The sequence below is a fragment of the Strix uralensis genome, chromosome 6 (assembly GCF_047716275.1).
Source record: "Strix uralensis isolate ZFMK-TIS-50842 chromosome 6, bStrUra1, whole genome shotgun sequence".
NCBI classification, from domain to species: Eukaryota; Metazoa; Chordata; class Aves; order Strigiformes; family Strigidae; genus Strix; species Strix uralensis.
Window position 1 is genome coordinate 38,867,688 of NC_133977.1, and position 27,075 is coordinate 38,894,762.

At 44.6% G+C, this 27,075-nt stretch overlaps 1 protein-coding gene across 3 annotated transcripts; it reads left to right on the forward strand.

Moving 5' to 3' along the window:
* The first annotated feature begins 3,104 nt into the window (after positions 1-3,104).
* Positions 3,105-17,413, forward strand: LOC141945490 (carnosine N-methyltransferase 2). 3 transcript variants are annotated; one of them, XM_074873768.1, is made up of 9 exons: positions 3,105-3,248; positions 4,641-4,961; positions 7,285-7,346; positions 8,810-8,948; positions 10,617-10,669; positions 13,797-13,904; positions 13,999-14,129; positions 15,152-15,245; positions 16,269-17,413. In XM_074873768.1, exons 2-9 carry the CDS (start codon positions 4,936-4,938, stop codon positions 16,622-16,624), a joined length of 969 nt encoding a protein of 322 aa, XP_074729869.1. In that variant the 5' UTR covers positions 3,105-3,248; positions 4,641-4,935; the 3' UTR covers positions 16,625-17,413. The 3 variants fall into 3 exon arrangements, with proteins under 3 accessions (XP_074729869.1, XP_074729871.1, XP_074729870.1); XM_074873769.1 differs by having other exon boundaries at positions 3,107-3,248; positions 4,773-4,961; XM_074873770.1 differs by lacking the exon at positions 7,285-7,346.
* Positions 17,414-27,075: the final 9,662 nt, after the last annotated feature.

Below are 27,075 nucleotides of genomic sequence, written 5' to 3' on the forward strand. Positions count from 1 at the left end.
TAAGTTTCCAAATGACCTCTGTCAGCTCCTAAAAAGAAAAGGCAAAGACAACAATAGCCCGTGTTAGCAGGAAAGACCAGCTCAAACACAACTAAATGGAGATCCAAGTGTAAGAGGAAGAGCAGAAAAGTGTCCTTGCATCTCCATCTAGTGGCTTTTGGTAAAATAAATCTGTAGTCCCTTTTGTTCGGACATTTTCTCCTCTACCTGTTAATGCAATCTGCTAAATGATAGACAAGCACGTTGCTAAACTTGCATCAGAAGTGCTGGACTTAGTCAAAGTTGCTTGATTTGTTGTATTTCTTCAGATTCAATTTTTTATAAATATTCATCAGTCAGTTTTCAGGCTTTCAAAGTGGTTTTCTTCAACTCTTCTCACTTTGATGCTGGAGTCGCTGCAGCAGCAGAGAGCTGCTGGGCTCCAAAGGGACCAACAGGCATGTTCGCTGCCTGGTATGGTTTGAGAGGTGGCAGAACTTACCACGAATGGAAAGGAAACATTTACTCAACTTTCAAAAAAATGTTAATTTAGCTAAGGTTGTTCTTTTTAAGAGCAGGACAAACCAGAAAGATTCACAGAAGATCAGCCAAAGCTTCTGTGAAAGGTGAGCATCCCCCATTGGACTCGTACCTGCTCTCCTACTGTTTGTTCTCTCTGTTTACCCAGAAAAGGGTGACTCGTCGTCTTGTTTCCATTGATGGCATAAAAAGAAATTCCAGTTTTGTAACAGATTTTTGCCCAGCAGAGTGGCTTCTCCTGGGGTACTTTGGCTGCTCAGAGTGTTCAGGCCTCTTCCTTTTGGAGGTGGTGCAATGTCATGCATGCAATGGTGACAGGGCTCAGCCTTGCTTTAAGAGGAGGTGAGTAAAACAGAATTTTAATTCTGATTCTTCATTTCAGGTGCGATTGAAATGTAATCAGTAACGTTAATAACTCAATGCTACTTTTATGTTATCTGCTCTCTGACCTTTTTATGGCCCTTATCGGAGCTCAGCACCCATGGGTCTCTGGGTCTGCCAGCAGTTTCCATCCCCTTGAGGCATGATGTGATTTATCCCAACTGCTCAGCTGTAACTCCTGCACCTCCAGACTTACTTGTTCCGTGTTACAGGCTGGGTGGTGAGCCCCACTGAAGCACAGGAGCATCAATTTAGCACACCAGTACTTCTGAGAAACCTTAACATAAAGCAAAGCTCCCATGGAGCCAAGTTCCTCCGGATGTATCTCCTCCTCAGCTGTCCCAGCCCTGTGAGAGTCCCTTATTGCAGCCTTGTTCCTTGGCAGAAACTCCTGTCTCCCTTAGTCCATCCTCTTGAATCAGAAAAACTTCTTGAGGACCAGTCTCCATGGCCTTAGTGTTTGCACTGCTCACTTAGAGCTAGGGACGAAACCTCTTTTGCTGGCACTTGTCCACATTTCTGTACAGCGGGGTTTGCAAATGCCTTGGTTTTGGAGCACTGTGCCTGTCGGATGTGTTTATGCTGCTGACACTGTGCTCCCAGCACGTGCTATTGGCAGCAGCATCGGTACAGCCAGGGAAATTTAAATTCTGAGCATATTTTCCCAGCTGAAGACCCATGAGGTCTTGGGGGGGTAAAAGGCACACTTTACCATACCTGTCTTTGCTCTCAGAGATTTTCTTTTTTTTGAACACTGCATGGTTTGTAGAGCAAAAGCTGGTCTTCACCTTGAATCAAAGAGCCTTTCCCGAAGGTGGTCGCGTTGGACTCTCCCTCTGCCCTTGTCTTAGCTCTACAATTACAACTACATGAGATATGACCTCTAGTCAAATAGTTTGAAAAGGGTGGTTTTAAAAGGTTTGGAAGAATTGCACCAGCAACCATGATTTAATAAAAAGGCAAGAAGGGCTGTGTTAACAAAAATAATTGATCTCCAGACCTAGATGCTTTGTTTTTTTGTGAGGTTGAATCAAATCGTGGCTGGAGCAGCCAGGTTCAGAAACAGTGAGCGATCTTAGGGAGGGACGGGTTCTGCTTCTCCGATGTCATCTTTTTCAGTATTTATCAGAAGTCAGATAGGAAAAAAACCAACTGTATACACATATAAAAAACGAATACTGGTGCTTGAACTCCAAGATCTACTGCTGCCCAGGAGCTGTTAAATATTTAATAGAATTAATGCATAACAAAATTTCTTCCTTTAATGAGAAATCTTGTCTTTAACTATCAGGAAAATGGGTGCTACAAAATTGCTGATTATCTTCCTCTCTATCAGAATGTGCCTAATGCAGAATAACATGTTTGCACCAAATATTTTACTTAGAAGAGTGACTGGTTATACTGGTGGTTATAAACTGCTGGTTATACCTTAGAAGTTTTTTCTAGGAAACTGAAAATATCTAGCTGATGAAAACATTGTCATTAAAAAAGGAAACACTGCTGCAGAAGTAAGGAGCTCTGCTCACAAGAAAATCAGCATTAAAGTACTTGGGCCTTAATCAGTTGTTCAAGGTGAAGCTGGGAGGATCTCAAAAAATAAACTAGTAATGCCATGAGGAACTCTGTGAAAATGTGAAGGACTTTCCTGACATTCATCAGCCTAAAAGCTGGCCACTATTTAGAAGTTAAATTCATTGAAATTTGCTTTCCAAACACCCAGACTTTCCTGCCTGAAAGCACAGGTCTAAGGCTTGTTGTGGTGGGCTGACAGAGATGGAGCATTGAGGGGGCTTGGTGCTGTGGGCGATACCAGCCTCGGGCAGGCTCGCCTGTGGGAAAAGTGAATGATCTATTTCTGCAGGGTCAGCCCAAAACTGACCTCCACAGCTGCAGCATGTGGGGAAAAACACTGTTGCTTTGTTTTTCTCTCGTTGCAGCCTGGCTCTAGCTTTAGCCATCATCTCACTGATCAAAAAACACAGCTTTTTCAATTTGTACGAAAAACACAGTTTAGAGCGGATTTAGTCACGAGCTTGCCAGAACAACCAAAAGCACAACGTGCAGAGGGTACATCCTCCAAAGCCACCCTGCCGCCAATTCCTGCTGGCACAGGCAGCTGCCCACAATGTGCCGTTGTTTCCAGCACTGGGGGAACAAAGGCTGTTGTTGTAGGCTAATGCCAGCTCAGTTGTGGCATGCGCCTATGTGGGCTGTTGGAACCAGAGCAGGGGACACTGAGGGGGCTGGGGAGAGGTGTCTGCCTGCAGTGGATGTACAGGGAAGTTTCCAAGGGCTGTGCAGCTCCTGGATGCTGGAGGTTTCTCTGTAGCTCCTGTTGCTCTGGGGAGGTAAGACTTTCTGTTGGGACCTGCTGGGTGTCCATCCCTGAAGGTGGCATGGTGGGGTGGGGGGGGTGCCTGGGTCAGAGCAGGTGGTGTGGTGGAGTTGGAATGAGGTGGAGGTGACTGGGGGACATGAGGGAGCTGCGGCTGCAGCATGTGGGGCTCGGCTGAGAAACGCCAGGTGCCATCCACCGCTGCGTGCTTGGTGTCTGTGGGGCTGGCATCGCTGGTGGGAATGGTGAGGGGTGGAAATGGCTGATGTAAAATCACTGCCTGGGTGGTCAAACAGCATCAGGAGCCAAATCTGCATTTTAGAACTAGCAAAAAGGTTCTGGTCTTTCCTCACCTTTGGTTTGAATATTTTGGTTGAGAGCAGCAATGTGGCCATTTCTAGCTTAACATGCTGCTGCAGACCTGCATTGGGGTGGAGGTAAATCCACTTGGAAACCAAATCTAGGATAAACCAAGACAGGTCACTTGATGGTGAAGCTTCCCCACCTGAGAGTGTGATCCCTGGCCTCAGTGAGCAGTGTGGGGCAGGCAGTGTTTTGAGGAAGGGATCTCAGCAAGGGAGGAGGTTTTATTTGTCATCTGCTAAATCTGTTGTGCCAGTTCCCTTCAAGGAATGGGAAGGGAGAGGATCCTAGTGCTGTGCTTTCCACCAGCAGACCTCACGTGGCCATATAAAGTCTCTAAATCCTTTCTTTTTTACCTTTGTGTTGTTAGATTTTAGTCAAAAGGAGCATCAGTCTTGTGGATGCTGTAGTTCTTGGTAGGAGAAAAGGCAAAAATCAGGTGCAGTGAGCACCCAAGATTTCCTATTTTTGTAATAGCTGCTGCTATTACTCCCACCCTGGGTGATTGCCAGCCATCTCCATCTTGGTCAGCTCTCCCCCAAAAATGTTTTCTTGTTTTCTAATCCCTGAGGTTTAGCAAGCAGAGTGGGAGCAGACTGGGCTCCCTGTCCCCCGCCCCGGTTGCCCATCCCCCTCACAGGGCAGGGACAGTGGGGTGCCGGGATGCCCTTAAGGCTGCAGTGTCTGCTGGCAGGTACCGCTGTTATGCCCCATTTTCCCCTGAATCAGAGAAGTCAAAATCATTTGCTGAGGTCTCTGGACAGCCAGCAAGACCCTATTCTCTCTGGAGAAACTGGGGATCTCCCAGTGAATCCCCGTCTGTCCCTCAGGTAGCAGCATGGCAAGGATGCAGGAAAGCAGCTCTTCCCATTCGGGCCAGCGAGCACGGAGGAGAGGCAGGGTTCAAAGCAGATTAAAAAGCAGATGGAAATGGCCCCCGCGTCTCCCTGGTGCTGACATCCCTCTGCTACTTCCACTCAGGTTTTAAAGGTTTGAAAGTCTGCATCTGACCCTTTCTTTTTTTCCCTCCCCTTGAAAACAGCACAGCTCCCTTGCGATGAGGACAGCCCTGCAGACGTCAGGCCTTGTGCATCGCCCAACCCGGCCCCTCTCTTCTTGCCGTGGGGGCTCGGGTTTCCCTTTCTCGCTCCCGTGACGCTGCCTGTCCCGACAGGTGCTGCGGCCACACGCCGGGGTCACCGCCAGCCTTGCACTGAGCTGAGCGGCTGGTGAGGAGCGGGGCAGCGAGTGGACATGTTAACATAGGGGCCAGGCACCTGGCTAACTCCCAGCCACTTGCCCAACAGCCGTGTCCCGGCACAGCACCCGCCCTGACCATGGACCTGACTCCGGAGATGAAGAGGTATGTGGGTGCTGGAAGGGAGTGAGGGTGAGCGTTTCCCCACCATCCGGCTGGGAGGCAGAGCCAGCCCCACTGTCCCTGTGTCACAGATGGATGTGTGTAAGGTGGGAGTGACAACAGATGTGCCCATGTCCTGGGCGGGATTGGGGACTAAGCTAGCTTTTGTGAGGAGACCTTTAGCTCCTTAGCAACCTAAGTTTAAGTGTAATGAAATTATGAATCATAGAGATGTTCTTGCAAATGTTGTTGCTAGAAACATCTTGAATTTAATGATTTTTTCAACTTGAAGGTGCTGCATCACCTAAAGTGACTGTGAAATCCTTCTGTGCCCTGTGCCTGCAGTCCGTAATGCAACTGGCTCAGTTCATGGAGGGAAAGAGGTCTAACCTGGCTAATGGCGAGCTCCAACTTAGCCAGGAACCATGGCAGGACCAGCTGCCCACAAGCATCCCGCTTCCTGGCAGTCACTGCTTCGGTCCTGCTGTTGGGTACCGGGGTCCTGGGATGGGCAGCACCAACGCAAAGTATTGCACTTAGTTTTCAGATCTGGGCTAGATTTAAAGCCAGATTTTAGAGGAAGTCCATTTTTTCCTAGCAATAACTAAGCCTGTTTCACCTTCCCAGCAACAAGTGTTAATCAATCTTAGAAACTCTGCCTGGGGAGAAATAGCAAAAGTCTTGGTGGAAGAGTTATCTTGGCATCATCCATCCTGGTGAATACTTGGGCTGCAGTCTGTCCAGGTCACCTGGCAGGTCTCCTGGGATGGCTGGAAACATTTGACCGGTCAGAAATGGAGTTCATGTCCTGGGACCCCAAGAGCTGTTCCTCTCTGAGCAGGGGAAGTCATGCTACCCCTCAGCATTTTAGTGAGAGATTTATTCTGAAAACCATCTTGCTCGGTTCAGCCAGCTGAGAGGACAAAATAGTCCTCTGTTTTGTCAGGCAGAGATGGAAGAGGTCAGAGGGTTGAGTGGAAATTGAAGGGACTAGCCTGCAGCCAAGTTGGAGCTTATGGAAGTGGGCTGAGTTCAGGCTTGTTACTGCTGACCTGTGATGTCTTTTCTGAGGAGAGGCAAGGTCAAGGTGGTGGAACTGAGACCTTTGATGTACTTCATGGGAGCCAGGTACGTGACTTTGGCAGTGAACTCAGATGAAATCAACTCATCTTGCAGGACTCTGGCAGTGCCCCAGCATCTCCAAGACTTCTGAGACATCTTACTCTTTTCTTGCCTTCATCAACCAAAACGGTGCATTATTAACACATGGCCACTTCCTTGCTACCTGCTAGTGCAGTCATTACGTATTTGTATCTCGAAGTCCCGCTACAAGACTCCCTTCTTTCTTTTCCACCTCCTGGCTTGTTTCTTATTCACACAGGAGTTTTTTGCCTGGCAGAGGGTACTCAGAGGCTGCTTACTGCTATTGCAGGCTGCTTGTCATGAAGCACTTTCTAACAGAAAAGCTTTGGGAGCAGCAACATGTCTAAACCCAGGTTATACAGGTATATCATCCCTAAGTCTTGCTGTGCATATCAATACAGAAATGCGGTTACCCACATGATTATTCACCTTGCATAGATAGCCTTACCCCAACACTTTATTTGCAGAAGTGAGGTCCTTGCTCCAATTTAATTTCCTCCCTTCCTTTTGCTAGTGGCACCTCACCCCCATTTTATAGATGAGGCACATTGTCAAAGAAAAGTGAAGATGTGGCTTCATTGCTGGAAGTCTTCACCAAAAAAACCCTAAACTAAGAATGAAAACATGTGACTGAATGAAAACATTTATGGTCAAATGACGTTTTTGACTTTTGGCCTTTGAGTTCTCTACCTTCTACATGTTACCCAATGTAACATTTGCAGACAGAAAAATCTGAAGTTTAAAAAAAGCAAAGCAAAAAGGTCCCTGAAACACTGGGCCAAGCAGATCTTTTAGCACTACAGATGCTGAAGCTCACTAGAGCCTTTTCCTAATTCCACTGCTATTTCTCCTACTCCATTCATGATTAAAGCTTTCACAGAGTGTGTAATATCAGTCAGTCCAATGCCTTCCACTGTACCGACTGGTTAACAATTCTTCAGAGGTAGGAAGGACTTCCACAACACATCTCAGCCAAGTGCTGGTGCAGGTGGCCTGTCCGTTGCAGATGCTTATGGGTGATCAGTTAACCAAGAAGTTTTGACTTTCTTTAGTCTAGTAAAAGATAACAAATAACATTGATTATCAGGCAAGGAAAATTTGTCCTGGAGCATCTTCCTTTTGTTCTGCTTCAACAAAGTGTACAGGTTCTTCAAATAACTGAAGTGCTATACTTTCCTTACAGGAATAGGTTCCCCAGCATGAACTTTGAAGCAGAGATTCTGACAGCTCCACACGATAATTCAGGTATTTGGGAGAAAATAAAAAAAAAGGAGATTAAAGTAAAATGCCCACTTGGCTTGCTATCACTACAAACATATTTAAATTCTTTTGGAGTTAGAGATTGTTTGGAAAAAAAAAAAAAAAAAGAAGCAGGATGCTAAACTGACTGCAATTCAGGTGATTTCAGGTTCATGTTAGGGTATAGTTCAAAGTGTTGAGGATAGATGCTGATATCTAATACCTCTAATATGGCTGGACATAGGGTCTCCATACACACCTACCAAAACCACAGCTGACAATGACATGTGGTTTTGGAAACAGCACAGGCATTCAATTTAAGATTGCACAGTCCTGTATGAGACATACATAGTTTTCTTACTAGTGGCAACTAAAAGCAGATAATAAATAAGCAGCTCCTCAATAAGCAAAAATGAGGATGAAGATGTCCTGCTGAGTCCTGTCCTTCATCCTCATTTTGTTTAGGAGGAAAAGCTGATTTTTTCCCTATTCAATGCTACCTTTCCAATGCTGATCTCACACACTGAGGCTGACACTGTGACTGCCTTCCTACTGCAGCCCTCTGTCTGAGATAGACCCCAGAGCCAGTACTGAGTTTCATGGCATCTTCTCATGAGCCTCAAGTCTTAGTCTTATCGTTTCTCCTCAGACCCAAGCAGTTGCCAGAGCTCGTGTCCTGGCAGCAGCACTGTCATTAAGGTGAGACAGCAGGAAAGCAAGGTTTTTCAATAATTGCTTGCAGCCCCTTGAGTAGCCCTGGGTGTCAGTTCAGAACTGGAAATCTTGGTCTCAGCCACCCACATTTGAGCATCAGCCCATTCAAATGAAATGCTTTTGCTATCAGTTGCCCTCCTGGCCATGAGGTGCAGTTCCCAGCGGTGAATTCACTTTTCTGGCAGTGCATTGCAGTCCCATGCTGGCAAGAGTCAGAAATGAGGTGCACAGGGTTGACTATTTTTGCTTTAGCTGCAGGCGGCAGTTTTTGTGTTGCGTCACCCCTAATAGCAAGAGTACCAACAGCTGGCAACTTCAGTTTCACCATCCAGCACGTGCACAAGCGATGGCCCCTCCAGGTTTGGACCTGCTGTGTTATTCCCTCCACCTTCTTGCTTTGAGTCTTCCAGAAAAACACTCCAGTTGCCTCCTTTTCTGCAAACCGAGTACCTCATATCTGGCTAAGCATTTTGGAGACATTTTCCTCAGGCTGACCTGTAGTAATGAGGCGCTTAACAAATACACTGATGTCAAAGGGCATCTAAGAATAATTTTCAAACTCTGAGTGTGAACAGGTTGGAAAGTGTTTGTATGAGCCCACCTGCATGGACGGCTCCTGGGCCATTCGTCCTCCATACTGTCTTCCCAAATCTCTGGCCTCTGTTGGGTTGGGTTGGGTTTCTTCCACAAGGTAAGTGATTTAATCCTTCACTTACCTCGAAACCTCTAACACACAATCGTATTTGTTTCTCAAGAGCTGTATGTGATCCCTTCCATGAGAAGTCTCACAGCTGAGGAGTATGTAGAGGCCTTTAAGTCATTTTTGGATCATTCAACAGAGCACCAGTGCATGGACCAGTTCAACAAGGAAGAAATGCCCAACATCATGGCTGGGTAAGGAGTGCTTCCACCGAGGTGGGAAAGCTAACTGTTATCCTGGGGGGTGAATCTGCATACAAGGGGCAGCAAACATGTTGAAGGATTTTCTGGAGCAAGAATGAACTTTTAATGCTTTTCAGTTTTAAGTCCCTTAATAGCGGCCTTTAGCATATTCTGTTTAATGACTCCAGAATACGTGCTATTTCAGTTAATACACTGTGCTGCCTCTCAGCTTCTGTTAAGGAAAGAATCAAGACCTCATTTGCATGTCCGTCTCTTTTCATTAGCTGATTTTCCAAGGATTAAAGGGTTTTTTTGTTTGTTTGTTTTATTCAAAAGAAAGCTCTCTTATGCTCTCTCCCTGCTTTTGGGACTTCATCACACATCAGTCCAAACAGAAACACATCTCTAATTCTCTGCTAGTGACTAATTCTTGGTTTCCTCAATCCCCTAAGACCTCCTTATTTCTATCCTAAGTCGATTTGCATTGCTTAAGTACCAAATGATAATCAGTTTTGTGAAGTATTAATGTAATATATTAAGCATGGATGACTGCAGATAGTTTTAGAACAGCTTAGATCCAAACCACAAGAAAGTCCTTTCAAGTTTGGGTAATTTTTAAATGTTATAGAAACTGCATTCTCCATTGAGAAAAAAATTTGCCAGGCAAATTTTTATTCTCCAGAGCAGATATATATATATATATATATATAAAGCTATAAAATAATAATTAAAAAAGAATTTCTATTGGGAAATTTTAATTGAAAAATTTACTTATGTGAATTTTAAATGATGCAAAACATTGTGGCTGATTGTGGGTCTGTCAAAGGGTCTTGACCTTCATTCAGGCTAAGGCTCCTTGACTAACTCACACCCTCCAGGATTTACTACTCGTTCCTCTCTTGTTGAATCATTGCTGTGGTGTCTCCTGAGATTGTGTATGGGAAACTCAATCCCCCTGCACTGTCCATGCCTGAGAGCAGAATAAGGCCATAAAGCATGTCAGAGCAGCGAGGTGCCTCGAGCCTGGGCTCTTCATCCTCGAGCCAGGCCGTTATTAAATATTCTGCTAGGAAACACGTGATTGGGGTTTTTTTTTGGTCTTTTCAAAAGTATTTTTTCTAAGATGAAAATTATTGAAGATTCTAACCTTCCCTCACAATTTCCAACCAAGATTAATGTTGAGAAAAGAGGATTTCCAGTCACCTGGAAAGCCTGATTTTTTACTTTTTCTGGGTATTTATATCCAATATTGGAAAACCAAACTTGTCTCCTGAGGGTGCAGAGGTTTTGCCCTGACTGACCTTGTCCCTGCATCCCCAGCAATGTCCATCCCAGCCAGGCACAGCCCTGCTACCTCCAAAGGCAACTTTTCGCCCTGGGATTCCCCAAGGTCTTTTTCCATGGTGCCAGCCATAGCTTGAAGAAAATTCTCTGGCAAAGGATGAGAAACACTATATCCTGATGCCTACTGTACTTTGAAATATGAGCTTGCTAATATGGGACTGGCTCCCACCATGCAGCTGGTTATAGCTGGGCTCCAAAGGGATGCTCGAATTTCTGTCCCAATTCGTGTGGCAAAACATGAAAATTTCTGGGTCAATGTGGCATCCGAGATATTAGAATTAAAACATGAAGTCGTGTGACATAGTATGGTTAAGTAACGTGTACTTATAATTTCAGTCTCGGCAATGGAAAATCGACTATAAATGTTCTGGGAGTTGGAAGCGGCACAGGTAAGGAGCTTAGCAGCACTGCTAATGCTGGGGGGTGGAGGGTCCCTGTGGCAGCAGAAAGTGATACTGAAATTTTGAGCAATGAGGATAACTACTCAGGCATTAATAACAGTGTTTCTCATTGAAGCAGAGAAAAGCAAAATGGGGCGTGGAGCTGGGATGAGAGCAAATCTCCCTCCCTTCCTTCCCTGTCTCCCTTCTGAAACGTTGCTGCTCAAATCTTTCCAAGTAAGATGCGTGTGATGAATTTAGCTTAGTCTCTGCCTCTTGATGTCTCTCATCTGACTTTATATGTCTCAAAGCAAGGAGTCCTGCTCCAGGTTAGGTACAAGAGCATCTTCAAACCTCATCAGAGAATTAGAGACATCTGGGAGGTTCATTCTATCCGAAGTCTTGTCTTAGACTATCTCACTTGAAGAGATCTCTCTTTTTACTTTGCTTTTAGGGATCCCACCAAAGCTGGGCAATGCTCTGCTCCAGGTGGTGCAAAACCAGCTGGACACAACCATTAGCATGGGGCTGCATCAGCTTTTTCAAGATGTGCTTCTGTGTTACTACTGTGTTTTTATCCAGTGATAAGTAGGGCTTAACTGCAAATGATGTTTCCCTGCAGAGAGAAACCCATCTTTTGGAAAAATAGCTTTAAAGCTGTTGTAAATGCATTTGTGTTTAAAAAAAAAAAAAAAAAAAAAAAGAGTGGTCCAGCTTTGCTCTTAGGGAAACTGGGGGAAAATAAAAAGTAGAGAAAAGAAGTGACAGTTTGATTTGTCAGAGTTTGCTTTTGCTTTAAAAAGTATTTTCAGCTGAATTTTAAGTGTTAATTCTTTCAAATGAAGGTATTTTTCTCAATATTTTTGGCTTGTTTTCCTGACTAAGAGAAAAATAGCATTGAACTGTTTTCCCCAGTTGGGAATATGCTGGAGCATATGAGAAAGCAAGCAGGAAGAAATAATTCAGTTCTCAATTACACTCTATTTTCATTAAGTAATATAAAACCGAAATTCTGAGTCCAAGAAAACACAAGGGAAAAATGAACTTTTTGCACTGTCCTCATTTTTCCTTATTTCCCCTTCAGAAGTTGTTTTAATGGAAAAGTAAAAACTCTAAAATTTCCTGGGTAACTGCCCCTCACAGGTGATGGGACAGGGGTACAGACTCACCCCCCCTCAGCTTGTCCATGCTGCAAGAGCTGAACTTCTGCAGCTGGGCAGGGGAATGAGCTAGGATGGCACTGAGCAAAAGGTTATAGCTGATCCCTGACCTTTCCAGGCTTGGACTCTGATTTCACAGAGCCCCCAGAATTAGTTTAGTTGACAAAAATATTAATGGGGATTAGTGACTGACTCCACATCCTAAAAGACTGTTGACCTGCCCAGATCACGTTTTCTCATTCACCCCATGTTTTCCCGTGGCTGGTTTAACTATCTCAGCTGTGACCTCACAGAGTGCCAGCATGGGCTGCTCTTTGCAGAGGGGTTTCACTCCTGTTTCAGCCTCACTGTGATTATGCTGAAGGGTTCTTGCTGGCAGGGCAAGCTGGAGCAGAGAAATTCCTGGTCTGAAACATTGTATTATACCTGTTTACTTTACTTGTTTTTGCAGACACCCCAGTTGAGGATGTTATTACCTGCTCTTGCAAAGACTGAATTAAGGCATTTTACAGAGATGGAGTAAAAAAAAAAAAAAAACCAAACAGCTTTTAAAATACCCATCTGCTGTGGAGATACCCATTTGTCACCATCAGTGGCTCCAGGGCATGGGACAGCAATGCTCTGCCTCCTGCTTGCCCTGAGTCTGTGGGGATCCCACGTCAGCACCTATAATTGCTGGTGCTCCCCACCCCAAGCACATGCTAACTGGCATTTAGGACTGTCTAAAATGATTCAGCTGCTTGCTATAGGGATATTCCTTCCTGTCAGCAGTATTGGTCCATGCACCCACCTTCAATGGATGCAGCTGCAGCCTCTTTCCTTGTGGCTTTGGCCAGGCCTGCACCACTGCCACTGCATTCCTCAGGGGTCTTGCATATTTTTCTCCAATTTCAAAAGACATATCCTTCATTGGACGTTCCTATAGTGCTGGCATGGCTGATATTTCCCTCCTTAAATTCTATTTACTGCAACACCTGCCAAAGATGACAACTTTTCTCATAGCTGGTACAATCAGCTGAAAGGCTAGGAAAGATGCAGTATCTCATATCAAGCCCTCCGTGTGTGACATTTGCAAGGGCAGGACTATTTTTAGGCCCCACCATCAGCTACAGTCAGGATTCTTGCAGAGGTCCACTCAAGGTGGTAACCTCTGCTGTTTATGTCCATAGTCCCAGATGAACCAGATGGACTTTGTACAGTTGGTGTATCGTGGCCATTCTGGGAGAAAACAAGAGTGACCTGCATCACCTCAAAAGAGGCTGGAAACTTCCTAGAATGGAAGGACAGACTGCCACTACTCCTCCAGAGCTTAGACAGCAACAGAGAAGCACCGATAACTAAATTTGCAGGGCACCTACACACAGATATGTGAGTGTCTATTTGCAACTCCAAGATAACAACTAGTTAGTCGATGCCCAGCACTGAGATCATGTGACTGGTCCCCAAAGAGGGAAGACCCAAGGTGCTGCATGTGAACAGGTCTTTCCTCTTGCCATGCAGGTCGCTGGGTCTCCAAGCTATGTCACACCAGCAGCAGAGCTGCCATCACCTCCCTGGGGTGGTGCCGAAGGCACAGATCACCCCATGCCACACTGAAGTTGTACAGTTGTGCTGACTCTCTCCTTGCCCCCATTCAAACTTTGCATTTTTGTTGAAAACTAATACTTCATAGGTTTGGTTTTTTTTAACATTGATCTTTGATTATTTTGTCCTGCCTGTTCTGTCACCCAGAGTATTGCCATTAGCAGGTTTCTGCACTGGTGCTTAGCCCCTCCTTGTTCTTAGTCTTATCTGCAAATATATGTTACCTCAAGCAGTAAGATATCATATGGTAAGGCTGGATTAGATGCCACTATGCAAATTGCAAGTTAGAGAGTGCCTCACTTCTTCCTGGCAGTAGGGGTGACAGGTGCACTGGCATCCTTTCACCACATTTATGTACTTTTTAAAGTAAAGCTTTTGTGTTTATTCAATAGGTGAGCAGGATTTGAAAATGATCAGGATACTGCAGGCTGTGCACCCAGGGGTCCTTATTGACAATGAAATCATAGAGCCCAACCCACAGCATGTGGCAGCTTACAAAGGTAAAGCTATACCTACCTGAGGACTGTCAATTTGAGTGATGAGTTTTTCTGCTGTTTTGTGAAATTCATTTTTTTCTTCTACATTCTAAAACAGAGTTGGTGAATCAAGCTCCAGACCTGCAGAACGTCTCTTTTATTTGGCATCAGCTCACTTCCTCGCAGTACGAACAACAGATGAAAGAGAAAGGTGCACATAAGAAATTCGACTTCATCCATATGATCCAGGTAATGTAGTATTGCTTTAATATAGGAGTATTAGCTTTAACTACTCCCTTCATTTCTGCTGTATGCATGAAGTTAGGGGGACCAGAGCTAGAGCTTAGCACAGTTCTCCCATGAGTAATAACTTCTGTAGCAGCTCTACAAACACCTACCTCATTCCTTATCCACCCTGGTTTTGGTCTCTGGTTTGTACTGGTTTAACTGTGTACGGTGGGTAATAAAACAGGAGGAGTCTCAGGCTGTCACACATCACACGGAGACCAACAATTATGCTTTGCTGCTGCAAAAAAACCTTGAATTTTTTTCCTTATCAGTTTGGATGGCACCGAAGGGAAAGGTTAGTGTAGGAACACCTGTGTCAGGTTTTGGGTCAGAAATTATGCTGCTGTGTCTCTGATACTGATGACACTGATGTTGTATGTGCCAATTATTTTTTTGTAAAAAATCTGTTATTTTCTCACTTTAGTGGCTTTTATTTCATTTGCCTTTTATTTCATTTTGCTTTCATTTCATAAGAGCTGAATTCACAACCAGAAAGTGCTTCAGGGGGTTGACAGCTGGGTCAAGGACTAAGTTACAAGTCCCAGGGACAGCCTTTGAGATGAGCCTTGCTTTGTCTTAGTGCAAATTCCTCAGTGTCTGGAAGAGATTCAACCTGCCCATGGCCCAGACACGTCCGAGAAATGCCCCTGGTGATAAGGACCAGCCACAGAAACCAGGCGACTCCCCTCTGCACGTGTTTTCCAACCACATAACCGTGCTGGGCTTGAAGGGCAGCAATGGGCAGGTGGCCAAGGCTGAGCAGAGGGTCCGTGGGTCTGACCCCAGGCTGTTGATGCCAGTGGAGATTTGATGATGCTCTGTCCTATGGGGCATTCCTAAACATGCATTCTGTGTCAGGACAGGCAGGGAAGCAACTGGGAAGTAATTTAAAATAACTGTACAGAGAAAGAGTTTAAGCCTTTGAAGGACCATTGCATTTTGGAAGAGGAAAAAAGGCTGTGTGTAACTTTTGTCGTTTCCAGATGCTGTACCGTGTGGAGGATATTCCCAATACTATCAAGTATTTCCACAGTTGCCTCGACCATCATGGTAAACTCCTGATCATAATTTTATCAGGTAAGAAGGGCCTTTTATTTTTTGTTTCTTTGTTGGTGTTTTGAAAGCTTTGAAGTATAAGAACCACAAATATTAATCTTGGGATTTTAGTAGTGTTTATTAATTAAATAAAACAAACGCTGTATTTCATAGGGAACAAGCGATCTTGGGCTTAGCCTCTTGGACCCCAATGTCTGATGGGACTGCATAGGTGTAACCTTCGTGCTCTTGCTTCCCTGCTTATGAAGTAGATGAATTGCTCTCTAACTCGTGGAGACCTCCTGCTGTGAAATTACTGGCTAGAGAGCAGTGTCGCTATTAATGAATGAGGGTCAATCCTTCTCCATGGTGAAATGAGCACTGTACAACCTGAGCTCTGGGAGGACCCATCTTTGGGGCTATGCCCACTGCACAGCGATGGTCCAGACCCCAGCAGGACAGCAGGAGCTGCCAAGAGGAAAAAGAGGCACTTACAACATCATCGCACTTATAGAAAAGAAGTGTTTTTTTCCAGTGTACCATTCAAAGATCCACAGCTTGTGGTGCAGTGGACAAAGCACACTTTCCCACGTTTGCCATTAAAACTCCCTTTAACATTGCTGGTAGGCTGTTTCCCTTGCTAGCTGGGACTGGCTTTTCAGGTATGTATTTTCCGATGTATACGTAAAATTGAGGTTCAATGTTTAAAAAAACATCTGTACTAGTCTACCAAGGGGACAGTTAATAGGTAGCATGCATGTGCAGGCTCAGTGTGCTGATATATGTGTGTACTCCTCCTTCTGGGCAAATCTAGTGCTGGAGAATGTGTCCTTGGAGTTTCCTTTAAACTGGAGAGTTTTGGAAGGAAGGCTGAGGTCGATCACAGTTTTACCCCTCTCCAGGCACTGACAATTATAAGTGCACTCAAGGGGAAAGTCCTTCTACTGCTCCTGGCAAAGTCTAGGCCAGCAGAGAAGGAGCATTTCAAAGTCATTTAGTAGTTGCATCACCTGGTGTTTGACTGCCTTGACTTTACAAACATAACCTTCCCTTCTGCTCTGGCAGACAGTAGCGGATGGGCCAGCTTATGGAAGAAGTACAGGCACTGCTTGCCTTCCACCGACAGCGGCCACTACATCACCTCCAACAGCGTCACAGACGTTTTGAAGAGACTGGGTGTTGAATACCATGTTTATGAGTTCCCGTCGGGCTGGGATATCACCGAGTGCTTTATTGAGGGGGATCCGGTTGGAGGCCACATGATGGATTTCCTGACAGGGACAAAAAACTTCCTGGGCACGGCCCCCCCGGGGCTGCGGCAGCGGCTGCAGGAGGCTCTTTGCCAGCCTGAGTGCAGCAGCAAAAAGGATGGGAGGATCATCTTCAGCAACAACTTGAGTATGATTGTGGTTGAATCCTAGAGTATGGACCAACTGCAGAAGACAAGTTAGGGTGGGTATAGGGGCGATGCAGTCACAGAAGGGCATAGCGTAGAAAGAAGGCAACTTGCAGGCAAGAAGGTAAAAAAGTGGGGCTCAGCCACAGCATCCCATTCCCAGTCAGGGTCAGCAGACTGCAACACCAGGGATGAGCTCTTTGTCCCAGTGAGGTCAATGGGGCCAAGATTTCACTTTGGCTATTTAGTCCAACCCTAGGAGAATGTTTTCCAGAAAGTAAAGAGCTCCATCTCACTAAAAACCTACATGGACTTTTTTTTTTTTTTTTTAATGGTGTGCATCTTGTCTGTGCTTTTGACACTGGGGTTTCCACTTTTCTATATAGCCAGCATGTTTACATACCTAAAGACATGTTTATATGACTAGGCGCTGCTTTGTAGCTGGGAGGAGGCTGCAGCCCCTGTGCTGCCTGCGTACAGACCCACCACTTCCAGCTGTGCCAGGACAAAGCAAGGTGTCCCTGCTGCTTTGCACCCAAGTAACGCACCTCCCTGCACCCAGACCTGAGCTGTAAGTTGCTCTGCACTAGGCTATTTCCTACGGATTTTATCAGTGTAGGTATTTACTGCCCTAAACGTCCCAGCATCTCACAATATAGACATGTCTTAAAAATTTATCAGCCTTTTTGTTTGGAGAATTTTTTTGATCCCAGGATGATACTTGCCCTGTGCTCTTTCAGGCAGATATTAATTTTGTTACTTTCTTACTACTGTTTTTCTCCATATAAAATAAAATCAATTTTAAACCAAAAAAGTCACATCTTGTTCTGCATGTGTGGTCTTACAGAAAATGAAGAGCTAAGAGGTTATTTAGTTACATGAAAAAAAAATGCAAAATACCATTTTATGGAAGCATTAAGGGTTTCTTGTAAGTGAGAAGGGAGCCTGAGGACATGGAAGAGCTGGCAGAGAGCTGCAGCTTGTTCTTGTGCTGCAGCCATGGGAGGCAGCTTGGTTCACTTGAAGCGGCATCGCTACAGCACAATAAAACAGCATCTACTTTACTTAAATATAATGTATGTAGTTAAGATGTTAATACAGGTAAATTAAGACTATTTCCACAGGGTCCTGAGTTGTTCAGAGGGTTAAAGGAGGTGCTGCCAGGGCAGCTGGCTGGAAAGGGAGATCCTGCACAGGACACCAGTGGGGTTGGGCACTGCATTTAGGGCCATGGTTCTGTGTAGACCTTGGGCTGGGCACATGGGAGGAAAGGGCCTGAAGTCCCACTGGCTTAATTGCAAATAGAACCCACCTCTATAAATCGATTTTTCCGTGCTTAAGCTGGAAAGCACATGCCCTTGTGCACCTGAAGGGGCTCAGGTACCGCTGTCTCATTGACACCTGGTATTGATCTAAAGGCTTGTTCCAGCATCACAAACATGTGGGTTGGCACATTGGCTTGCAAAATATTAGATGTCACTGTCACCCAGAGTCCTGCTGATCCCGCTAAACCTACCCCACCTCACACACCGTCTATCTGCCCGGATGCAGTTACTGCCAGAGGTAACAGCGCTCCCATCTAAAAAGGTAATGTCAGCTCATGAAGTCATTACGGCTCCACTTTGGTTGTTTTTGTTTTTTTCTCTTTTTTCTCTTTGCTTTTTAGTTTTGTTTTGGGTTTTTCATATCTTTTTGAAATGCAGTCATTTCTCCTGCAGATGTTTCCTGTGAAACTACTATAAAGGAAAAAAAGAGAAAAGCAATGGGAAAACGCTAGCGGAACATCATCCCTCTGGCAGGACTGCAGCACCCTCATCTGTAAGTACTATTGCTGTCAGTTTAAGAAACATCAATCAAAACTGGTCAACCTTCTCCAGAGTACCTCATACCTATGCACAAGCTTTCAATTTTGATCCTTTATATTTTATTCTACAGGTATCTCCTTTGTTTGTGCTTGCTTACAGCAGTGGGCAAAGAGTGTATGGCTGGGCTGTTGGACAGGCTCTCAGCACTGCTCCCATCAGTGTTCTCCTTCTGTTATTAATTCCCATGGTTTATTTCCAAGTGTTAGTGATATCTCTGTCACTAGATTGTAGATTAAAAGGAAAAACAAAATATACCAAAAACCAGGCGTGCTTTTCAAACTGCGAAGAACCATCTACCTGTTAGTCTTTGCAGAACTTTGAAACAGTTCAGGTTCCCTCAGGTCTTCCCCAACCTGAGAGGTTTTCACCCCCTCCTTGGAGCTTTCTGAGCAGATAGACACATTTCCAATAAACCAATACTCAGCAAAACCCATGAGCACAAAATTTACCCACACCATTGTAAATCAATGTGCAAATGCTCAAAAGAAAAGGAGCACTTCAAAGCAGACTGTTTAGTGACAGCCTAGAGAGATAAAACAGGGCACTCCATTAAAAACACGACTGCTTAATGCTCTATCTGTAATTTCTCTTTTGATTCTTAAAAAGCAAGTCATTTAAGAATGACTCTGCTTGTATACCTGGTACAAATACTATCCTAAATGTCTGTTCAATTTATTTCTATATTTGTTCTTGGGTGAATATTCTATTTAATAACTATTTGTTGTGCTTTTTAAAATATGCTCTCCTCCCACACAGAATTTCGGTCTGTGCTTTCCCAGCAGCCAGCATGCGGGAGTGCGGTTGGGTCTGTGTGGCCACGAGAGGGCTGCAGCAGCCAGCAGATTAAAGCTGCCTCCCAAAACGCTGGAGATGCTGGACTGAACAAGCAGGGTCAAGTAGCCGGGCAGGAGCATGGAGCACTGCCTGAGCTCAGCTTTCTCTGCTGGGTCATCACATCTTGATTCCAGTAGTTGGGGACCACGCTTTTTTCTACCGCAGAGTCATGTTCTTGATGATGGGCTCTGGTTTATAAAAAGTCACGACTGCAACAGCACGGGTCCCCACAAAGGCTGTGTGAAATTTACTCTTGGGTTGTTGTTTTTTTTCCCCACTCGATGGCTGAAGGGCTGCAGCTTGGCTGCCTCGCAAACGCAGGTCTGCAGACAGCTAACCAGGCACCGCTGCTGACCGGGGGAGGAAAACACAAGGAAGGGGATGTCAGGAGTAAGAGGTTGCTTCTGCTTTAGCTTCAAGCCAAATTAACCTTGCTGACCTCAGTCCAGGACGAGCCCTACTCTGCAATGAGTTTCATGGCAGTTCTCAGCGCTGCGGTTAGCGAGGAGCTGGTACGTAGTTCCTCGAGGGAGCTGTGCCATTCCGTCAGCACAACAGCTTGTTCCAGCCCAAAGTGAATGCTTTTGTGGATAACCATGTAGCAAGCTGCTGTGAGTACTCTGGAGCAGAAGTAATGCCTACAAACCCCGAACTGCATTATTTTTAAATGGAACCCTTGCAGATTTTATCATTATTTCAAGTTAGTAATATGCCCATTTCAATGGCATGGCATTGCTCTGATTGTGTGTTACAGCCTCCTAAAAGGGAGTTACAGAAAGTAGCTCTTTATAATATCAAGCAAGGCTAATTTGTTTTTTTACTGGGCTTGTATTCAGTCTTGGGGGCTGGATGGTTTGCCTTTGTAATGAATGTTAAGGCTTCTCTACCCACGAACATTACCAGGGGAATGAAGGTAGCATAGGAACTAGAAAATCTAATATCTTATTTCTGAATAATCCCATTAAAAGACAAGCTCAGTAAAATACTGGAGCGTATATTGAAAAGATTAAAACTAACCTCAACCAGGGAGCAAAATATAAAAATTCAAATGCCGAACTTCCCCCCCCCCCCCCCTTCAATATTTGCCCACAGAAATGTTTTGAGGCTTGTATCAAGGTTGTAGAAAATCTTTGGGAACCCCATGCATTCTTCATAAAATAAACACATCAAATAAATGCATGGCTGTAAAGTGAGATCTCCAATAGTCATGAGCTGTAGACTGTCTGTATTAATAGTTTCCATGGAGACACCAGGGTTTGCCCTGCAGTCTTTAGATTTGGGATACTAGTTCTTGAGGTCCCTTGGGTGAAGAAACTTGAGGCAGGATCTAGATGTGTCAGAGAGGTTGCCACAAGATTGTACTTAGAAAATCCGAAGAAAAATCATGGCATGCTTATGCCCAGAAAATAGTCTTCCAGCTGCCCCGAACCATATGTAGTTGAGAACTGCTTCCTTGGAAATATTGTCAGATCTTGCTAGGCACAGAATTTGTGTTTCCTGAGGGACTGACTGTTCTCAAAGACCTTTATGATGGGAAGGACAGGAGTAACTGCAAGCTCAACATGCAGTGTCTTTTATCTTTTGATGGAGTTAGTCTTGATGACCCAAAACATGAACCAACTCCACATGTTCTGTATCCAGCAGAGAAGGCAAAAAAGGCCAGATAAATCTCCCTGAAGCTGCTGGCTGTACCTCCATGTACTGGTGGTAGGATCATACTAACGTTCCTGGAGTTTACAAAGGCCTTCATGGGAATAATAAACTTTTGGCTCAGGTCATGACTCTAAGAAGGTGTTTTTCATCACCTTACTTTTTAAAGTACACTATTTTTTTGAAGGTGAGAGCCTCCAGACTGAGAAGAAATATCTAAACCAAGTCTAAAATATCTTTGTTATTAACCATCTCTCCTTGGAGTCACTCAACTCCAGTACTTAAGTATCAACAGAAACTTAAATCTTGCTAGATGGTGAGAGTCCTGGTTAGGTCTCCAAAGACATCTATGGACCAGTGCATGGTCACTCTTCTACATGCCAAGCTGCTGGGACACCAGACAGCAAAAGCCTGGAAATCTCCTTATTTTGATATGGACACAGTGGGGTGATGGTACTAGTAAACAAGCTGGCAGCGCCGTGAGTGCACTTGTCCTGTCCCAGCAGAGTAGCTCCAAGCTGGCTGGGGACAGACAGACAGACATCTCGAGGAGGTTCCTTCTGGCTTCTTCTCACCCAGGGGCAGTCACCCAGACTCCTGGCTGGGGGATGAGCATCTCAGGGTCTGGACAGACACCCTTAATAACACTGGTTCCCCCCGCTTCTGCTACATTTGTCAGCCAGCCCAATTCTGCTGGGAAATGCCAAAATTCAGATGCATGTCCCTTCAGAAATCACAAAGCAAAGATCTCCTTCTGCCACCGGTGTTAAGTTCCTTCCTGTCTTAAAGAGCACCCTTACCAATGCAAATGTTCCTTGCAGTCAGTCCTAAAATGGGAAAAGAAATAAATTGATAGTTTATCCCTCTAATACAAATATGTTCATGTGGTCAGTCTGGTATGGGAGCCGAGGCTGCAGCCTAGACACACAGAGGGGATTGTAGGCCAGCCCTCTTGCAGCATGTTATTTAAGGCTGCTGGTTTTAGTTAAAGCAGCTGTTACAGAATGCAGGGAATGTGTTGTTAATCCCCCATTCTCCTTCAATTTCTTGTTAAAAGAAAAAAAATCCCTCCAAGATAAATGTTTGGAGTACAAGCTACAGCTGGAAAGATCTTGGGTCTGAAGAGAGTTCATAGAACATGTGAGATGGCCAGATCCCAGCGGGGTTTTTCTTCTCATCTCTGAGAAGGAACAGGGAAGAGCAGAACAGGAGTTTCATTTCCACTAGTCACTTCCCGATAGTCTGATGACATTTTCAATTACACCTGCCAGCAAGTTTGTAGAGAAAACATATGTTTTGTTGTACATTGTAATGATGGTACCTCTGGTGAATTTAGAAATGTGATAAAGAAATTTTCAGAGCAGTCTCTAACTCCCTATTGCTTTGTTAACATTTTTTAGTATCCTATTAACCACTCTGTATGTATCTGTCAACAGCTGATATTATGGATTCAGGAAGACTACAGCTCATTGCTCCAGTGGCTGTTTTCTTTAGGATTTAAGTCTATGGGCCCTTTGCCATTGACTTCACTATGACAAGACCAAGACCAAACCCCTTGCTCTTATAAACAGTTTGCAATGCTTTCCCGACTCAAATTGGTTTTACTTTATAAGGTATCTAAATGATCATCCAGAAGGTGAATGTTTTGAATTTATTATATCTGGAAGAAGGGCTAATATATTTTCAGTGCTGAACAAACAGTTCATCAGATCTTGATTTGCAGATGTTTTCATGTAGATAAATGTTGACTTTGGTTTGTCATGCTTGTGCAAATCATCTCATTTGTTATTTGGGAAAAGGGGACGATATTTGAGGAAGTTTTGATAAAAGTTCTGCAGATTTAATACATTTAACTCATAGACATTCTCCGTTATTTACTATCAAGTTATTCTCCAATTTTACATATTGGTTATCTACTTTGGGATGCAAAGAAATCCCCGTGACTCATATGATTCAATGCAAAGCAAAAGTAATTAATGCTGGAGAAACAAACAACTCAACTGTGAATACCCTTCAGTCTAAAAATTATTCACCCAAAATTAACCCCTCGTGCTGGGACTTGTTTTTATACATGCTTAAAAATAACAATGACAAAAGTACAAATTTCAGCCCAGATGTCCTTCCTGAATTTATTTAGTTCTTACGGCTTGCCTTCCAAAGTCTCACACTTCCCAGCTCCCTTCCCCAGCAGAGCATCCTGCCCTCCATGGCCTTATCTCAAGGCAGCTAAATTAAGGAAAACTTTTCCTCCTGTGCTTAGGGGATTTGGGGTCTTGGTCAACCTCCATAGTGACTCACTTGCAATTCCTGCCAATGTTAATGCAGATTTTTTGCTTCAGAGCCTAACGTGACACAAAACAAACAACAGGCGCTCGTCTGGGTGTTTTACAAGGAGCATCTCATCCGACTACAAACGCTTTAAAATAACAAGCACTGCCAGAGCATACCTTCACTGCACTTTGTATAAATTATACCTGAACCACTGCTTAATGTTTATTAACATTTCTGATGCTTTTGAGATTTTAAACGAAGGACATTAATATAACCTATAGTACAAAGCCAGGTAGAGGTATTAATGGGCAAGTAAATTTCTTGCTTTCTCTTCTGTACGGGAGAGATGTATTTCAGGTCCGTGTACACACCCCCAGCAAATACAGTCCCCAGATTCTCTCTTGTGAAAACTTCCAATTCCATCACTCAGCAACAAATTGCTTTTGAACATAATTAGCATTTATACTGGTACTGGAATCTTATTTATTTATGTGTCACAATGGTCCCTGAAAATTGTAAGAATATATGAGATTTCACTTAGACTCAGATAAAAACTCCACTGTGACCAGAATCCCATCCTGTCTAGGGAGGGAAGGAAAGTAGGAAATACAGAAAGTAGTTAATTTTTTACGACACCTTTCTTTTTCTTCCCCAATCCTCCCCTGCCTTTTGATTGGGGATTTCCTGCACTGAAGGCTGCATCCGGGCAATCATACCTCCTCCTTGCCTTTCCTCATTAATTTGCCTAATTTCTTTCCACATGTTTTACAAAGACGGACAGCAAATAAATCCATTTCAAGTGCCTCTCCAGAGTTGCTTTTTATCTTGGTGAAAGGCATCTCTTTTTAAAAAAAAATTTCCCCTAATGTGAGGACCATCTGGCCTCCACAAACATGACAGCTCAGCTCTGCTCTTCATTTCAGGGCTGCTACAGATTGGATGGCATCTGCTTCACCATAGAGTCACCACCTCCTTGGTCTCATGAAGTAGTAAGAGCAGGGTGAAGAAGGAAACCAGCAAGGAGGAGAAACAACCCTTACAAGCCCCAGTGCCAATGGCCTGGAAGACATGAGGTGGGCACCAGGAGCTGGCCAGGAGATGCTCCCTAACGTTACAAGGGGAAGAGATGGAGGAAAATTTTTTCCATCAAATGCTTCAGTTCCCTGGGGAGAAACATATGAGCTCATCACGGTGACACCGAGTATGTTTCCAGCTGACAGTTAACAGCTGGCAAAGCAGAACTGGTGGGTTGTCTGTTGGCTGTCAGTGGCTTCTTATAGCGTTTTTTTCCAGCGGGTATCGTAATTTTATTATCAGATTTAAGTTGCTCTGAAGGCAGAGCACCAGCATTGTGGTGCAGGATGCTACTTTTTTGTGGGCTGGGTTTGGGCAGGACTTTGCTTCTGTGCTAGGTGATCCGTGCCTCCTTCGAAAGCCCATATGCCAAGTTTGTCAGGGCTGGCTGTGCCTCCTGTTGTGACACTCTGCTCCTCAATTTGCCATTAACATTCATGTACATGCCGACTGCAAAACGGTCTGTCATCTTCTGCTTCCAAAATCAGGCTAGAAATCATAGAGAGTATCTGCTGTTAAAAACTTCTCACTTGGCTATTCAACAGAGAAACATTTAAATCTGAGCATGCAAAGGGAAGTTGATTTTTGTAATAAAGGGCTGTCCCTGTTCCCAGGAGAGCTGCATTTTGCACGGGGCCCTGCCACAGGCTTCCTCAGTCTGGCCATAATTACTTCATCTTGCTGGGCCCCAGTTTTCCATCTTTAAAATCTTCCTTTCCTTGCAGGAAGGTCATGAGGCTAGATCCATTACTGTAAGTGAGAGGCTTTATTACTGAGGTGGTGTCATGCCAATACAATAGTAATAATAAATAACTTCTGTAAAAGTGTAAAAGGGTCTGACATTATTAATTGCAATTCAAGCACTTGCAGTGTGTGTGGACTGGGATTGAATGCAGAACAGACCAAAGGTTTTTCTCTTGCTCACATTTTTGCACTTTGGAAAGAAATGGCTTTTCTTCAGCTGAAATGTCATCAGCGCACTGACCCAGCAAGAAACCCGTGCAAGTCCCCGTCACTCCTATTGGGTCTCAGATGACCCAGCTGGGGTTCAAAGGTGGAAGGAAACAGCGTGATCCTGTAAGCTTTCCTATTTGTGTGCTTTCGGAATTGCTTCCTATTTTTCCCCCAACATTTGTTTCAGCCCTCTTTCATCTGTGACTACGGCTCAGTGAAGTGAAAGTCTTCCCAAGAACAATCTGCCAGGGTGCACATTTGAAGGAGGATTTCCACACTGATTCCCCTGGGGATTCTTCTGAAATACCTGCCCATAACATGGAGATTGTGGTCAGTTCATCACCCGCTGTCTCTGCCACTCCTTCCTCCTCAGGGGCAGGACTCCTCACACTCTTCCCCCGCTCCACGTGGGCTTCCCACGGGGTCACAGCCTCCTTCGGACACATCCCCCTGCTCGGGCGTGGGGTCCTCCCCGGGCTGCAGGTGGGTCTCTGCTCCCCCGTGGGCCTCCCTGGGTGCAGGGCACAGCTGCCTCACCATGGGCTGCCCCACGGCTGCGGGGGAATCTCTGCTCCGGGCCTGGAGCACCTCCTGCCCCTCCTGTTTCACTGCCCCTGGGCTCTGCACAGTTGTTGCTCTCACAGATTCTCACTCCTCTCTCCAGCTGCAGTTGCTGTTGTGCAGCAGCTTTTCCCCTTCTTAAACCCGTTATCCCAGAGGCGCTACCACCGTCGCTGATGGGCTCGGCCTTGGCCAGCGGCGGGTCCGTCTTGGAGCCGGCTGGCCTTGGCTCCACCGCACATGGGGGAGCTTCTAGCAGCTTCTCACAGAAGCCACCCCTGTAGCCCCCTTTCAGCTGGAGAAATAAGAATCTGGGGAAAGTTCTTAAACACAGAAAATCAAGATTTAGAATAGGAACAATCAGAAAATCTTAAAGGTGGCAGATTTCTCTTGTTACAATCATATAACTTAAAAGATGTATAAAATGCAGCCTGCTAAATAACAATAGAAAATCCTGAGCTCTTTATTGTATTTTCTTCCTAAAATATTTTGCATGTCAGTTAAATCTTATCTGAAAGAGTAGGAGATGACAATATCTACAAAACCTTAGCTGATGCTGCCATCACAGTACAGGAGAACCATCCTGCTTGAAATTCTTGCACAAATACAAAACAAGCATTTTGCAATGTCATTCGTGTAAAAAATGTTAAGACCCAACCCTTGGCAAATTCTGAATTTCATAGAACCAACTGCACAACAAGCAGAAATACAGCACTGGCATCAAACCCTTCATTTTTTAAAGAGTTGGAAGCTTTCTTTTCTTTTTCCTTTAACAACAAATGCAAATGCTTTAAATCTTCTCAGACCTAAGTAGAGATGGTCAGATGACTTCAACAGGAGGCAATACTTTTAGATGCTTATAAAATATGTGATTTAATGCATCTCTCCTGCAGGCTATTATTCAGTGATGAATGTGCACAGGGCTTTCACAATGCCCAAAAAGTGACTAAAGCTCTTTGTTAACGGCAGAAGTTGGTCTCAGCTACTGCAGGGCTCTGGCACAAAGCATTGCACAAGGCTGCAGTCTACCCTGTACGTCTGAGTCGAGATGCTCGTCGATAAGTTCACTGAGCAAAAGGAGGTCACATCAGCAGATATAATGTGTCCTTTGAACCTCCGGTACCTCATTTTCTGTCCTTTACTGTGGCATCTATCTTCCTTTGATCATTGAGTAAAGGGTGGTTGTTTCATTACAATGGAAATAAAAATAGTTGACACGAGAGACTGGTGTTTTGCCTATTCAGAACGACAGTGGAAAGTTGCACTC

Bases quoted from the DNA above. Each gene is read 5' to 3' on its own strand.
- LOC141945490 (XM_074873768.1), top strand. From the start codon at position 4,936: ATGGACCTGACTCCGGAGATGAAGAG. The intron at 10,670-13,796 runs GTAAGGAGCTTA...TTTATTCAATAG, and splicing joins GGGAGTTGGAAGCGGCACAG to GTGAGCAGGATTTGAAAATG. The intron at 13,905-13,998 runs GTAAAGCTATAC...ATTCTAAAACAG, and splicing joins GCATGTGGCAGCTTACAAAG to AGTTGGTGAATCAAGCTCCA.